The 14,622-nt window shown below is 55.6% G+C and overlaps 1 protein-coding gene across 3 annotated transcripts in view; it reads left to right on the top strand.

Annotated features, from left to right (window-relative positions):
- CDH22 (cadherin 22) overlaps positions 1 to 14,622 on the top strand; it is a 122,256-nt gene that overhangs the window by 76,282 nt on the left and 31,352 nt on the right. For all 3 annotated transcript variants that reach the window (XM_060619634.3, XM_060619638.3, XM_060619644.3), the window contains exons 5-6: positions 7,900 to 8,067; positions 11,741 to 11,934. In XM_060619634.3, coding sequence (XP_060475617.1) covers positions 7,900 to 8,067; positions 11,741 to 11,934 — 362 coding nt within the window. The remainder of the gene's footprint in view (positions 1 to 7,899; positions 8,068 to 11,740; positions 11,935 to 14,622) is intronic.

Here is a 14,622-nt window from a genome sequence, read left to right as displayed (position 1 = left end):
GGGGAGTCAGCTGGTGGAGGGCATCTTTGCAGCAGTTGTGAGCGCTCTGTTCAAAGGGCAGTTGTTACGGATCTGTTGGGAGGACCCCGTTGGAGAAGAATGACTTCCTGGCTTCTTCTCCTTCCCCCGGCACCACTAAACACAGCCCCCACTTACTTGGTCTGAGGTTAGAACCCGATGACGTCTCTGAGGGGCCTTGCCAGAGTGGCAGGGAGGGCAGAGGAGGAGAGGCCCAGACCAGAGAAGCCCTGCGCCGAGGTCACACAGCGGGGCGGGGCTGCGGGCGCCCAGCGGGGTGTTCTCCATGCGCCCGCGGGGGAGGGGCAGGGCAGGGGCGACGGCGGGAGACTAGACGCGGCAGCCCCGAATGTTTACCTGGTGCCGTCTTGGGACTCACAGTCCGGCGGGGGCTGGGGCACACGCACGAGCAGTTGGGATGCAAAGTTGTGGAAGGTGGTGGCAGCTGATCCCCCAAAGGCTCAGAAAGTGCGGTCCTGACCGCGATTCAGAGAGGGGCATTCTAGGCAGCGGGCATGGTGCGGGCAAAAAACTAGGAAGGGAAAGAACAGCCTGAGGCATGAGGGGAATTGTAAGCAACTCAGGACTGGGGAAGCAGGCAGGCTGAGATGTGACGTGGGCTGGCTGGCAGGGGCCCGACTGGGCCCAGTCAGTATAAGCCAGGCTCAAGACCTTGGATTTTATTCTAAGGGTAGTGGGGGAGGGTGTATGTGCTTGATGGATCTGGGTTTTGGGTTTTTGTTTGTGTGTTTGTTTTCTTGGGGTCGGGGGTTAAGGATTCCAGGCTATGAGCACAGTTATAATTGTATTATCTCACACATAGTATCTTTGTCATTTTTTTTCTCCTTGCAAAAGTAATACATTTTAGGAAACATTCCTACATTTAAAAATGTTAAAAAAAAAAAAAAAAAAAAAGGAAGAAAGAAGAAAAGGAAAAAGAAAACAAAATTCCTACCCTTATCTCCAGTAATTGCGGCCCAAAGGTAGCCACTTGGTGTATATATCTTAGGAGATTTTGGACTCACTCACTTGAAAAATATTAAGTTTTTTTAATAGGTAACACATTTCAAGGTTCAAAACTCAAAAAGTAGTCCAAACAGATATTTAGTGGAAATTCCTCACCCCTTCCAGTCCCCCAGCCGCCCAGTCTGTGTCCCCAAGGCAACCAATGTAATTTTCTTGGATATCTTTCCAGAGCTATTCTATGCATGTACAAGAAAATAGGTACATGTATTTGTTTTATTTTTCTATACAAACGGTAGCTATAAACACACACTATACACACTGCTTGCCTTTTTCACTTAACAATACATCTTGAAGATTATTCTATATCAGTACATAAAGAGCTTCCTCATTCTTTTATTTAACAGCTGTTGTGGATACACTAAAATTTATTTCACCAGTCCCCTATTGATGGACACTTACGCTGTTTCCAATCTTTTGCTACAACGAACAATGCTACAGTGAATAACCTCATACATATATCATTTTGTGCTTGTGTGAGTATATCTGCAGGATAATTTCGGGGAAGTGGAGAAGCTGGGTCAAAGAGCACATGCATTTGGAGTCTGGATAGATAATGCCGAAATGTACCAGATTACACTCCCGAGAGCCACGTAGGAAGGCACCTGTTTCCCCTCCTCCTCCCCAACACTCTGGGTTCATTGATGACTTTTAGGCAGGGAAGTGACATGCTCAGGTTTTCATTTTAACAAGATCCCTCGGGCTGCTCTCGGTAGCATGGCTCAGAGGCAGGAATTGAATTCAGGGAGACTCAGTAGCCTGGGGTGCCCAGCAGAGAGCCCCAAAGGACAAACACCAAGGTCTGTGCCTTTTCTCAGCCCCTACCCAGGCTCCTTAACCTGCTCCATCCAGTTAGGGAGCCAGAGATGACACAGGATTGGTGGTGAGGTTTAGTTGAGATGCGGAGGAGGGAGAATGAGGGATGACAGTGAGATCCTGCCCAGGGCAAACCTTGGAGACCTGGATGAATGTAGGGGACTAGATTGAGGGGTTCCCACCTTTGGGTCTTGGGATGGGAAGGGGCCCCATCTACAGCAACAGAAGGAGGAATGTGGATTAAGAAAACTAGGAGCAGAAGAATGAGTGAATGTGCCCTGGGATCTGGTGCAGAGCTAATTAATTCCATTTTAACCATAGTGGCTTTAAGATGAGCGAAGGGAGGAAAGAAACATTTAGAACATCTAGGAGGCTGTCCGAAATATGGGCCCAGAGCTCTCTGAATAGCCGGGGCTCTTTAAGCTTTGGTCTCCCATGCACACAAGAGGAATAATAAATTCTCATCTCACATGATTACTGTGAGGGTCCAACGGGAGAGTTCCTTCACTCACTCAACAGCTCTTTGTTGAGTGCCTACTAAGTGCCTGGCTCTAAGCATATGGCAGGAGGCAAATCTAAGACCCTACCCTCCAGGAGCTTTCATCCAAGGAGGGAATACAGACAGTAAGCATATCAATGTGTAACAGAACGTCAGGTAGCAACAAGACACAGAAAGCAGGGTAAGGGGATTGACTTAGCTGAAGAAATCAGGACAGGCCTTTCTGGGGAGGTGACCTCGGGCAGAGACGCGAGTGAAGTGAGGGTATGAGTGTCTAGGAGGGAGCGTGCAGGCCAAGGGAGCAGCAAGCATACGAGGTGCTCGGCGCAGTATCTGCTACCTGCCCATACACCGAGGGGCTGCTGCCGCTGCTGAAGCCTTCATTCATTCAGCCCGACGAGGGGGCCTTAGAGTTGATCCCCTTTCAGAAAGAGAGGAAGAGACGGGAGATGGAAAGAAGGGAGGGGCCGGGATTGAGTCTGGGAGGTGGCAGGGGTGAGCAGTTGGAAGACCAGACTCCAAGACGGTGAGGACGGCCAGGTTGTAAGCCAGAGCATGGAGGAGGGTGGCAAGTGGGAGGCGGTGGGGCCCAGGGGGCGGGGCAGGAAGGGCTCCCAAGAGGCCAGCAAGCGGGCACCAGGCTGGGAAGTTGAGGCAGCGCACACGAGCTCCCCTCCTAGGGTCCTCAACTTGCTCAGTCGGAGAAGGTCTTTGCTGACATTTCCCAGGAAGGACCAGACTCCCCTCCCCCGCCCCCCACCTACCCTTGCCTTCAGCCCCACTGCAGGAGCCGCCCTGTTGCCATTCCCAGCCCGAGCTCCATTTCCCCAGCCAGGAATATTCCGCTGATGCGGGTCTATATTTAGCAGCTGCTGCGAGGTACAGTCTGTTCTCGCTGTGCAGATAGCAGGGAGCAGAGCCGGAACGGGCCCTGAGAGGAAGGTGTGAGGGAAAGGAGGAGGCAGGGTGCCATGAGGCCGAGTGCCAGAGGAGGAATTAACTTGTGTGTTTTAAAGGCCAGGCCTGCCAGCAAGCCCCCCACAGGGGCAACGGGGATGGCATTTGTGGGCTAATGAGGCATCGCTTGGGCTCCAGGGCCCCTTCTGCAGAATTTGGAGGGGACAGCAGGGGTGGCGAGGACGACAGCTGGAACTGGGGGCGATGGGTGAGGACAAGGCTGCAGGGAGCCGTGGCCAGGTTCTAATTCCCAGCCCCCTCCACTACCACCGCCCCCGCAGGAATAGCAAGGCTCTCTCAGAGACTTCAAGATACCTGCTGAAAAGTCTCAGCTGGGGCCAGACATGTCTGTTTTCCTGGGATGAATGAAACAAACCTTTGCTGAGCACCTTCTAAGTGCCAGATCCTTGGGTCAGGATGATAAACTAAATCTGGTTTCTGCCCCCACGGGGCTTTTGTTCCAACAGAGAAGCCAGAGACCAACAGACAATGCCACCCAGACAGTGAGAGAGGGGACAGAGGGTCCGTGGCCGTAGGTCAGGCAGTTCAGATGTTTACTGAACACCTACTATGTGCCAGACCCGATAGATAAGATGATGAACAAGGCCCGTATGAACCTCTGCCCTCATGGAACTTATTTATCGGGTACCCAAATCCAGGGCTTGAGGAGTGGGGGGATCATCAAGGCATCCCCGGAATGTGAGACCTGTCACTGACAACTTTGTCTCATTGAACCGTAGCCCCATTTTATAGAATAGGAAGCTGAGGCTCAGGGGGACTCAAGAACTTGCTCAAGGTCAGATAGCATGTAAATGGCGGAAAGAAGACTCGAACCAGTCTGTCTGACTCCAAAGTCCCTCCTTTTTGTATTGCCTCATATGTGACTCTGTGGCCCTTATGCATAGTAGGTCCTCAATAAGTAGTAAGTAGCATAGTAGGTCCTCAGTAAGTAGATCTAATGAATGAGTGAACGAAGGGACTTACCGAGCCAGAAGGTTTCAAGAACGACTGTAGGGGCGCCTGGGTGGCTCAGTCAGTTAAGTGTCCGACTCTGGGTTTCAGCTCAGGTCATGATCTCACAGCTTTGTGGGTTCGAGCCCCACATCAGGCTCAGTGCCGGCAGTACAGAGCCTGCTTGGGATTCTCTCTCTCCCTCTCTAGCTGCCCTTCCCCCACTGGTGCTGTCTCTGTCTCTCTCAAAATAAATAAATAAAAATAAAAATAAAAGAATGACTGCATGGGCTGATTTGGGACTTTTCCCCCAGAGCCGGGGGAAAAGGCACCAGCCTCCAGGGTGCTCCTCCCAGCATCAGAAGGTGGAAAGTGGGGAGCGGAACATAGCAGGTAACAAAATATGCCGTCAATTCCTCCCACCCCTTTAGATAAAGTGACTTTGCCACTGCTCCTATCGAGAGGGGAAGTCTTGAGGGGTGCCTGGCTGGCTGAGTCTGTACAGCTTGAGACTCTTGATCTCAGAGTCATGAGTTTGAGCCCCTCGTTGGGCTTACTTAAAAAAAACAAAAGAAAAAAAGAGGTAGAGTCTTGAATCTGGGAGCAGAGACTGTGTTCTGCCAAGTTCCAGATTAGACCTTAGGAGACCTTGTGGCCTTCACTCTTCCTCTTCGAAGACCACCATCTAAGGAAGCTAGCCGGGCTGCTAGAGACAGGAGAAGCCCCAGCTGACAGCCAGGACCAGCTGCCACATGTATGAGCCATGAGGCCACATTAGGCCTTTCAGGCAGCTGATGAGCCAGTGAAACGCGGCTGCACGAGTGAGCCCAGGAGAGGAACAGGCCCGGGAACATGATTTCTCCATCAGCTCTCTACGGCTGTATGACAAACTGCCCCCAAACATAGTGACTTCAAGCAGCAACAGTTTATTATTGGTCATAATTCTGTGCGTTGGCTGGGCAGTTCTTTTGCTGGGGTCACTCGTGTGGCAACAGTCAGCGGGCCAGTCAGCTGGGACAGCTGGCGTGGCTGGGCCCCTCCCTCCGTGTGGCCTTTCCTCCTGGGCTTTTTTCCAGCACAGTGGTCTGGGGGTTCCAAGAGGACAGGCCCCCAGCACACAAGGGCTGGTCGAGCCTCCGCTTTTGTCACACTCGCTGATGTCGCGTTGGCCAAAGCAGGCTGCGTGGCCAAGAGTCCGTGTGCGAGGCGGTGACCCAAGGGTGTGCGTGGCAGCTGGTGTGCTTTAGGGGGAGCACTGCAACCTACCGCTGGTGTGATCCCAGGGCTGGGTCTAGAGGCAGCAGAGCCGCTGGGTACCCACCTCCTAGTCTCCCAGAGATGACAGCTGATCATCTACGTGCCTTCGTGACCAGTTTCCAAGTGAAAAGAGTTTAGTGTCCCCACGTCCTCTGGAGCTAGAAGTGGCAGGGGCAGCAAGGAGTCCACCCACGGGGGTGGACCTCGGCCAGAGCCTAGCCCTCAGCCCCACTCACGAGCTTTTGGAGCACGAGCTCACAGATGCTCGGCGGCCCCGAACCCGTTCAACACCCCTCTACATTCAGTGAGGTCCTGGATGCAAAACGAATGCACACAGCTTAGCAGGCGGTAAGGGCTCCACTGCTCAGCTCCCCTCCGGGCCCCTCTGACTGGTGCACTCAGGGAGCGCCTGTCTCTGGTCCGGTGGCCATGCCACCATCGGTCTGTCTGTTGTCCCCTTTCCTCCCTCCCACCACCTTTCTTCACCCCTTCCCAGCGCTGTGACTCCGTTGCCTGTCTCGGTTGTTCTCTGCCTTTCTTTCCCCGTTCCGTTCTTTCTCTCCCTGCTCCTCTGTCTCCAGGCCTTTGGCTTCCCGTTCTCTCTCCATGTGTCCTCCTGAGTGTGCATTTCTCTCTGCTTGACCACTCCCCTCTTTTCCTCTCTCTTTCTGGGCTCCTTAGGTCTCCCTGTCTGTTCCCTGGTCACAAAGGCACTGTCCCCAGTGCCTGTCTCTCTCGTCTCTTCCCTCCTGCCTCTCACTAGGTTCCTCTCCATCTCTCTTCCCCAGGCCCCCGTGTCTTTTCTGTCTCTTCTCTCTCGTCTTCTGCTCTTTCCCTCCTTCCAGCCCCCCGGGGCAGACAGCACTGGTGGGCCCACCTTCCCCGTTCAGTCCCCGCCATCTGGGGCTGCAGAGCCTCAGCGGACAGACCAGGAGAGGCCCCGGGCCCTCCCCTCATCACCAGAAAGGTGCCCTGTTCCCAGTCCCAGTGTCCGGGCGCAGCACCTGGGGCGGGTCAAGGAGGGCCTGCTCTGACCAGAATTGGGGCTGGTGGGGCGGGTGCTGCTACTGACATCTAGTGGGTAGCGTTATGCCACCCAAAGCAGCCATCGCGCCAAGTTGAGAATGCCCGTTCTTCGGGGAGGTATTGTATTTGTCCCATTTTACAGATAAGGAGGTTCAGAGGAAGGGATTTGCCCAAGATCACATGGCCAACAAAGGGCAGATCTGGGATTTATCCCAAGTTCAGCTGCTTCTAAGACCCCTCTGACCTGGGGAAGAACCATTCTCAGAGGGGTCATCAGCAGGGAGCCTATTGAGGGGACTGGGAGGCCGCCGATGGAGGGTCTGCACGGCTCTTGATCAGACAGACGACACATTTTCCGTATCTCCGTGCGATCCCATAAACGCAGGGCCACCTCCTAGATGCCCTCCCCCTGCCTCCCCCAGCCATACGTACAAATGCACACATACGCTGCAACCTCTCCCCTCGTTCCGTTGCCTGTATTGGAGTCTGGGGGCTGTCTGGGGACATCAGGAGCCGGAGATTGGGTTTTATGGGGCGCATCGCGGGGCTGCTGGTGCATGACTCCACCTGGCGCTCAGGCCCCGGGCACCACCTGTCACCACCTGGTCCTCGGCAGGTTGGAGTGAGTGGCGGGGGAGGCTCTGAATGCCTCATCGACTCTCCCCTCCATCTTGGGCTCCCACTGGCAGGGAGACAAGAAGCCCGGCCTTCCGCTCGGCAGAATTAATCTTGCGGTCACCCTCATTCCTGCGGCCCCTGCCCCTCTTGCACTGACAGCTTGAAGGATCACCTGATCAGTGATCAGCTAGTGCCTGGACAGAGCATCTAGGGCCGGGCCAGGGCACAGGGACCCCAGGGCTGACTCCGGGGTGGAGAGGCGTGTGTGAAAATAAGAGTGCGCACTTGTAGCTGTGAGGGTGCACGTGCGTGGGCGTGTATGCGATCTCACGTAGGTTCTTGCGTGCGCTCTTATGTAAGTGTATGGGACGTACCCGGTGTGTGAATCTGGGTGAGTCGGTTCCCTGTAACACTCCGCGAGCCGCTGCTCCTTGCCTGGCTCTGGTGAGCGCCACCGACAGATGAAGAGCACATCTGTTTGAGCAGGTGTGAGTGCGAGTTATCTGTACGGGCACATCTGCGCGAGCGCGTGGGGGAGCGTGTGCCCTCGTGCGCGCCGGCCGCTGGGCCTGCTTCTGGACATTGCCACCTCCGTGTCTGCCGCGCTCCCCTCCTGAACTTGCCGGAGCCCGGCCGCTGCCCGTGGCGGGGTCTCCGTGTCAGCCGCCAGCTCGGGGGGGGGCGGGGGGGGGGGCGGTGCGCGCATCTGTGACCTCACTCTCACTCACCCACAGGCGTGATCCGGACGGCCGTGCCCGACCTCGACCGCGAGAGCCAGGAGCGCTACGAGGTGGTGATCCAGGCCACAGACATGGCGGGCCAGCTGGGCGGCCTCTCGGGCTCCACCACCGTCACCATTGTGGTCACCGACGTCAACGACAACCCACCCCGCTTCCCACAGAGTGAGTGAGGCCTTCCCAGGGGGACACGGTCACATCTGCATCTGCCCGGTAGACGCCCAGCACCTCTCCCGTCGGGCTGCCGTGGCGGGGGTCCTGGGGGTCTCCGTTCTTCCTTCCAGGCCACCAAGCGACCACATGACCTCATGCTTCCCCTTCGGCTTCGGCCAAAGGAAGGACTGGAATCTGTCTGTCCCCCCAAGTCACCCACTTACCCCCAGGCCCCCGCCCATCGTGCTTCTTGCAAAGGAAACCCTCAGAGTTGTCTCATTTCCCACGCGGCCACATAATGTGGTTACCCTCCCACCCCTCACCTTGCTTCCTGCCGAGGCTGAGCCCCATCCGTCCACCTGCTCCAGCCCCTCGCTGGCCCGACCGCACACCCCACTCTGCTTATTCCATGTGATGTGCCGCAGACCCAAGTTTGCAAAGGGTAGGACTGGTGGGGGACACGGGGGTACAGACAGCGACTGCAGCCAGACCCAGGCCGAGGTCCACCCACGCTGCATGGAGAAGCTGAGGTCCGGGGTGACAGGCCCGTCCCCACAGTGAGCCCAGAGGACAGGACCCTGTTCTGAATTCTTTCCGCTCTCCGCCTCTCCTGGCACAACCGGGGATGGGAGGGTGGCTCTCTGGCCGAGTCCCTCACCACCCCCCCCCCCCATCAGCCCAGCCAGCCCCTCTGTCCAGGCCTCGGCTGGGAGCCGCACTGGGGAAGCTGCCGAAGCTGGCAGAGACTAAATGCCGCGGGGAGCCGGGCTGATCCCTATCGGAGAGTCATTACTTGAGGTCTGCTGCTCTCACATTAGGCCCGCCACAGGGGACTGACCCCCGCGAGATAAGGGAATCCAATCCCTTAGCTGAGAGCGCACCATCATCAGGGCCTAGCGCCTCGGCCCAGACTCAGAGTGGGGTGGGCAGAGCCGGGAGCCAGCTCTGTGTCGCCCGGGGGGCCAGGGAGCCCTGTGCGGAAACTGGCCCGCCCACTCCCCCAGCCCAGCCGCACTGCTGATGGGGGCGCTTGGAGGCAGCGTGGGGACGGGTGGGGACCTCCCAGTCTCATGCCCAGTTGTGCGGGGCTCTGTGCCAGCTCTGAGCTGCAAGCAGTGGGGCAGAGCAGAGGAGAGGGACCCCGGGCCCCCGGAAGACTCTTGTCTACTCATTCGCTTATTCATTCTTTCTCTCTTTTGAACATTTCTCTATTGTGAGCCATGCACCCAAACGGGAGGGTGTAAAATATAAATGCCCGTTTGGCAAATAATTCTAAAGCGGACACTTCCCGCAACCACCCTTGAAGACCACCCCCCCCCCCCGAAGCCTCCATGTGCCTTTCCTGATCATAACTCACCCCCACACCCCCTCCTCCAGAGTTAACCACCATCTGCTTTTGTGATTTGCCACCTCTTTGCTTTGGAGTCACTTGACCTATACACGCATCACCTGACATCCCTCCTTAAGTTCACCTGTTTTTTTTAACCTTATATAAACAGAATCCTACCATATAACCTAGTTGTGTCTTGCTTCCCCCACCCCCCCACCCCCCCACCCCCCCTCTTAAAATTCGTTTGTCATGCTTGTGGCTATAATGTATTCATTTTCATTGCTGGATCGTGTTCCACCATGTACCCATTCTATGTCGAAGGACATTTGGTTTGTTTCCAGTTTGAGGCCATTATGAAGGATACTGCTGCATACCTACATTGCTGTACCTAGCTGAACATCTCCACGTCGCGTGTTGCACGCATTTCCCCAGTGTATGTACAGAGGAAGAGGGGAATAGCTGCCTCGTGGGATGTACTCATCTTCAGCTTTACTAGATAAAGCCAGACTGTTCCCCCCACGAAAAAATGCACGCATCCGCTGTAGGACATCCTCACCACCACTTGCTATTGTCAGACTCTTGAATCCGGGTTAACCCGGCGAGCATAGACGAGTAACTCCTGCTCCTTTCCGTTCATTCACTCCCTAGTCACTCACACATTTCATTTATGTGACAGTTTGGTGTTCTGCCAGGCTTCGAGGACGCCTGATGAATAAGAGATACGGTTCCTGCCTCCCAGGAGCTCACACCCCAGACAGAGGAGAGAGGAGAGGGCGGGGAGAGAACAGGCAGAAAGGGAGAGGGAAATGAGGGAAGCCTTACACGAAGTGGGATGAGCTTGGTGGCCCTGGGGCACAGGAGCAGAGCCTGGAGGTTAGTCTGAGAAGGCTCCCTGGAGGAGGGAACGTTCAGGAAGACTGAAGGAAGGGTAGGAATTGGGGAGGGCGCAAGAGAAGGGAAAAGAGAGGGAGATAAGGCATTACAAGTACCTCCGGGAGGTCTGGGCTCGGGGAGAGGGAGGCTGAGGCTGCAGACTTGGGCAGGGGCCAGGCAGCAAGCGTCCTGTGGGGCAGGCCGAAGGTCTCGGACAGCCTCACCTCAGGGCAGCGGGAGCTATGGAAGGGATTCAAGCAGGGGAGTGGCACCATCAGCCTGTTTTAGACAGAGCCCCGCGCCGGCTGTTGTGTGAGAATGAATCAGAGGCCGCCGTTTCACACAAGTCATCCAGGCTTGGGGACTCCAAGAGGCACATCCCCAGCTGCACGGCCCCTGCGTCACCTGCACTGGCCCATCATTTAGCAAATGACCCTCATCTCGGCCTCAACTCTGGGACGAGAGCAGGGTACTGCTTGTGTCCCATCTGACCTAATTTCTTCTTGTTTCTGCTCTGCTTCTCCCCTCCAGCCACAACGGCCATCTTGCCATTCTTTAAACACGCCAGGCATTTACACCCACCTCAGGGCCTTTGCACCTGCCATTCCCTCTGTCTGGAATGCTCTTTCCCAAATATCTGCTTGGCTTACTCCCTCACCTCCCTCAGACTTTTGCAAAAATGTCATCTTCCCCGGGAGCCTTTCTTGATTCCCTTATTTAAAACTCCACACACACCCTCATCGGTATTCTCCGTTCCCCTTCCCCTACTTTATTTTTCTCCAAAGCACCTATCACCATTTGATATACTGCCTGTTTTACTGATGTGATTGTGTCTTTCTCTTCCTGTTTAAGAGGAAGGCACTGAGACCTGGGATTTGGGTCTGTTTTGCTTGTTGCCATAAGCCCGGTGCCTAGAACTGCATCTGAGATGTCACAGGTGCTTAACAAATCTGTGGAAATGAAGGAATCAATGTCATGAACACCAACGGCAACAGAAAAATCAGCATGAAGCCCCACTACTGTAATATAGTTTGTTCCCGTTATCGAGCAGCCACCATGGGCCAGGCTCTGTACTAAGCACTTTTCATGCCCCATCATCTCAGTTAATCGTGATAATGGCAGTGCTGTTAGGAAGACACTATTATTATTTCCATTCTACAGATGAGGACACCAAGGCTGAGGATTACACAGCCAGGGCTGACTCCAGAGCCTGGGCCTTGACCGCTGTGCTCCTCTGTGCCCCTCGTGGGCAGATGGGGAAACCGAAGCCCTCCAATCTGCAGGCACTTTCCCTAACCAAACAGCAAATAAACCCAGGGTCAGAATGAGGACCCTCCTCTTTGCACTGCCCGCTTGGGAGCCCCTTGCAGACACTGTCTTCCCTGGAGCCCATCTGGATCCCCCCTCTCCTGTCCCCTAAAGCTGGTGGAAGTCAGGGTAGGGGCTGCTCCCCATCCCTGTTCACAGCTGTGTCCCCTACAGAGATGTACCAGTTCAGCATTCAGGAGTCGGCCCCCATCGGCACGGCTGTGGGACGAGTGAAGGCCGAGGACTCAGACGTGGGCGAGAACACAGACATGACTTACCACCTCAAGGAGGAGAGCGGCAGCGGCGGCCACGTGTTCAAGGTCACCACGGACAGCGACACTCAGGAGGCCATCATTGTAGTGCAGAAGGTGTGCCCCACCCCCCCACCCTCCCCCACCCCCCCCCACCCCCCGCCTGCCGCCTCGAGGGACAGGGGAGGCAGACCCAGGGTGGCCAGGTCTGGGAGGCCTCCGAGCAGCCAGACAGCCCCACCCCACTCGGCTCCAGAGATGAGGTCGCTCCAGAGACCGAGGACCAGCCTGGGGAAACAGTGATGGTACCGGTCCCATTTTACAAATGAGAAAACGAGGCCCAGAGAGGATACGCGGCCTGTGCAGGTTGCATAGCTAGTTACGCGAGCCAGGATTCAAACCAGATTTGGCTGTGTGCTCGTGTAATCACTGCCACGGGCTCCTTTGAGTCCACACCCTTCACTCTCATCATTTCCTTTAATTCTCGTGTTTCCCTCTGAAGAGACTTCAGTCCTTCGGCCCATTTTTGCCAGTGAGAAAACAGAGGCTCATAGAGGTAAAAGGGCTGGCCCAGGGTCACACCAGGAGGGGGCAGAGTCCGGATTTGAACCCCGGTTGGTCTGGTCACTCCAGGATGGGATGCTCACTCCCTGCCCTTGTCCAGAAGCTAGCTCTTCCCGCCCCCCCCCCCCCTCAGCCAGACTGTGTCGCCCTAAATCTGCTGCTGTCAGCCTGGGTCCTGCCTTCTGGGACCCACAGCAACACCTGCCCCGAGGGCCCTTCTTTCACTCAATGAGCATCTAATGACCTGCTCCCTACCTGGCCTCCAGGGTGTGAAAAGAGAAGACCCCCAGTTTCTCCAGCTATTTCCCATAAGATTAAAATATAATAGCTATTACTACTAATAATAAAGTGTAGACTGTGTGCTAGGCACTTTTCAACTGCTTTTCATGTATTAACTTATTCGATCCCTAGGGTACTATTATTGCCCGTTTTATAGATGAGAAACTGAGGCCATGAAAATTCAATAATCTGCATCCAAGGTCACGTACCTTGCAGAGCAGAGTAGGGCTATGAGCCCAGGCAGTCTGGCTCCAGAATCCGCCCTTTTTTTTTAAATAATTTTTAAAGATGTTTTTATCTATTTGGGGCGGGGGGAGGGACAGAGAGGGAGACAGAGAATCCAAAATAGGACCCACGCTGTCAGCGTGAAGTCCGACATGGGGCTGGAGTCCACAAGCCATAAGATCATGACTGAGCCATCCAGGCACCCCACACTTTTTTTTAATGTTTATTTATGTATTTGGGGGGCAGGTGCAGAGAGAGAGGGGAGGGGAGAGAGAGAACCCAAGTAGGCTCTGTGCTGCCAGCACAGAGCCCGATGTGGGGCTCAGTCTCACGAACCCGGTAAGATCAAGACCTGAGCCGCAATCAGGAGTGGGATGCTTAGCCAACTGAGCCACCCAGGCGCCCCCAGAATCTACCCTTTTAAGCTTACATGGCTTTCAGTCTTCTGAGCTCCATTTGTCCTCACTGGAAGATGAGCCCATTTCACAGATGGGGACCAGCATCACAGAGCAGCAGAGTCAGGTCCCAAGTCCCGCCTCTGCATTTGCTCTCATCCCCAGGCTGCTCCTAATCCCCTCCCCCCATCCCGGGCCCCTCCCACCTGCTCCAGCCCTGGCGCCTGAGGCGTCTCTGTGGAGTCACGCTGGCTCGGGGAGCGGAGCCCATGCCTGATTGATGGCCTGGCTCCAAAGCCCATCGCTCACTCACAGGCTCGGCTACCGCCAGCCTCCCTGCGTCCTGATTTCCCAGGCAACAGGACAGAGGACGGAGGTGGTCCTTTTGCTGCTGGAAAAGGTGCGGGGGCGGGGGGGGGGGGGGGATGTTCTGAGAGAAACGGAGGGTCTCTACGCCCGGGGCAGGTCCCCAGGAAGGTTACCCTTGCCACTCAGATAGCTCCCCCCACACTACTGAGGTGGCTCAGCTGCACCACTGTGATTTCTCTTTGCTGTAAGGCGTTGTCTTTAGAAGGCCGGAGCGGACACACAGCCCTGGAGCTCATTCATCAGAAGGTCACCCATTAGTACTCCCTGATGAGAAGCAAGGCTCAGCATGGGTTTAGCCAGATTTCCAAGGAAAGCTCTAAGGCAGCCTGGCTTATCAGGCTCAACTCACATTAGTTGCTGCCGCCTACACAGCACACCGGGGGAATGTCTCTTTAACCCTCACAACTGAGGCCCAGAGAGGCTAAACAGATTGCCCACAGACACACAGCTAGTCAGCCGCAGAACCAGTGCGCTGTCCTCTCCCGTGAGGAGGGGCCAGGACTGGAGAGCTGCGCTGGCCCGGGTTTGAATCCTGCCTCTGCCGGTGACTAAGTGACCTTGGGCTAAGTTACAGAGCCTTCTGGGCCTCCACGTGCTCCTGTGTAAAATGAGAGAATCACAACCCAAGCCTCTTAGGGATGTTGTAAAATTAGATGAGTTAATGTATTTAAAGCGCTGGTGCCTAGTAAGTGCTTCGTGAATTAATAAAATGAATCAAATGCCCCAACATTCTGTGCTGGGAGGCAGGAAGTGGCGGGGGGGGGGGGGGGGGGGGGGCAGTGGCCTTTAGCCCTGATGGGCTGTGTGTCCCTAGGCAAGACTGTCCCCTGCCGTCTCACTTTGCCCACCTGCGACCAGGGAAGGTTGGTCTGGGTCTCCAACCGCCGGTTCCTTGGTGCAGTTCATCACTCGGGCTCCCCGGCAGGGTCGACATGACCTTGGGCCAGCCCCGCCCCCTCTGGGCCCGCCCCCC

The sequence above is a fragment of the Panthera onca genome, chromosome A3 (assembly GCF_046562875.1).
Source record: "Panthera onca isolate mPanOnc1 chromosome A3, mPanOnc1 haplotype 2, whole genome shotgun sequence".
Classification (NCBI taxonomy): domain Eukaryota; kingdom Metazoa; phylum Chordata; class Mammalia; order Carnivora; family Felidae; genus Panthera; species Panthera onca.
The sequence above is the reverse complement of the archived record's forward strand: the minus strand, read 5'-3'. Positions and strand labels throughout refer to the sequence as shown.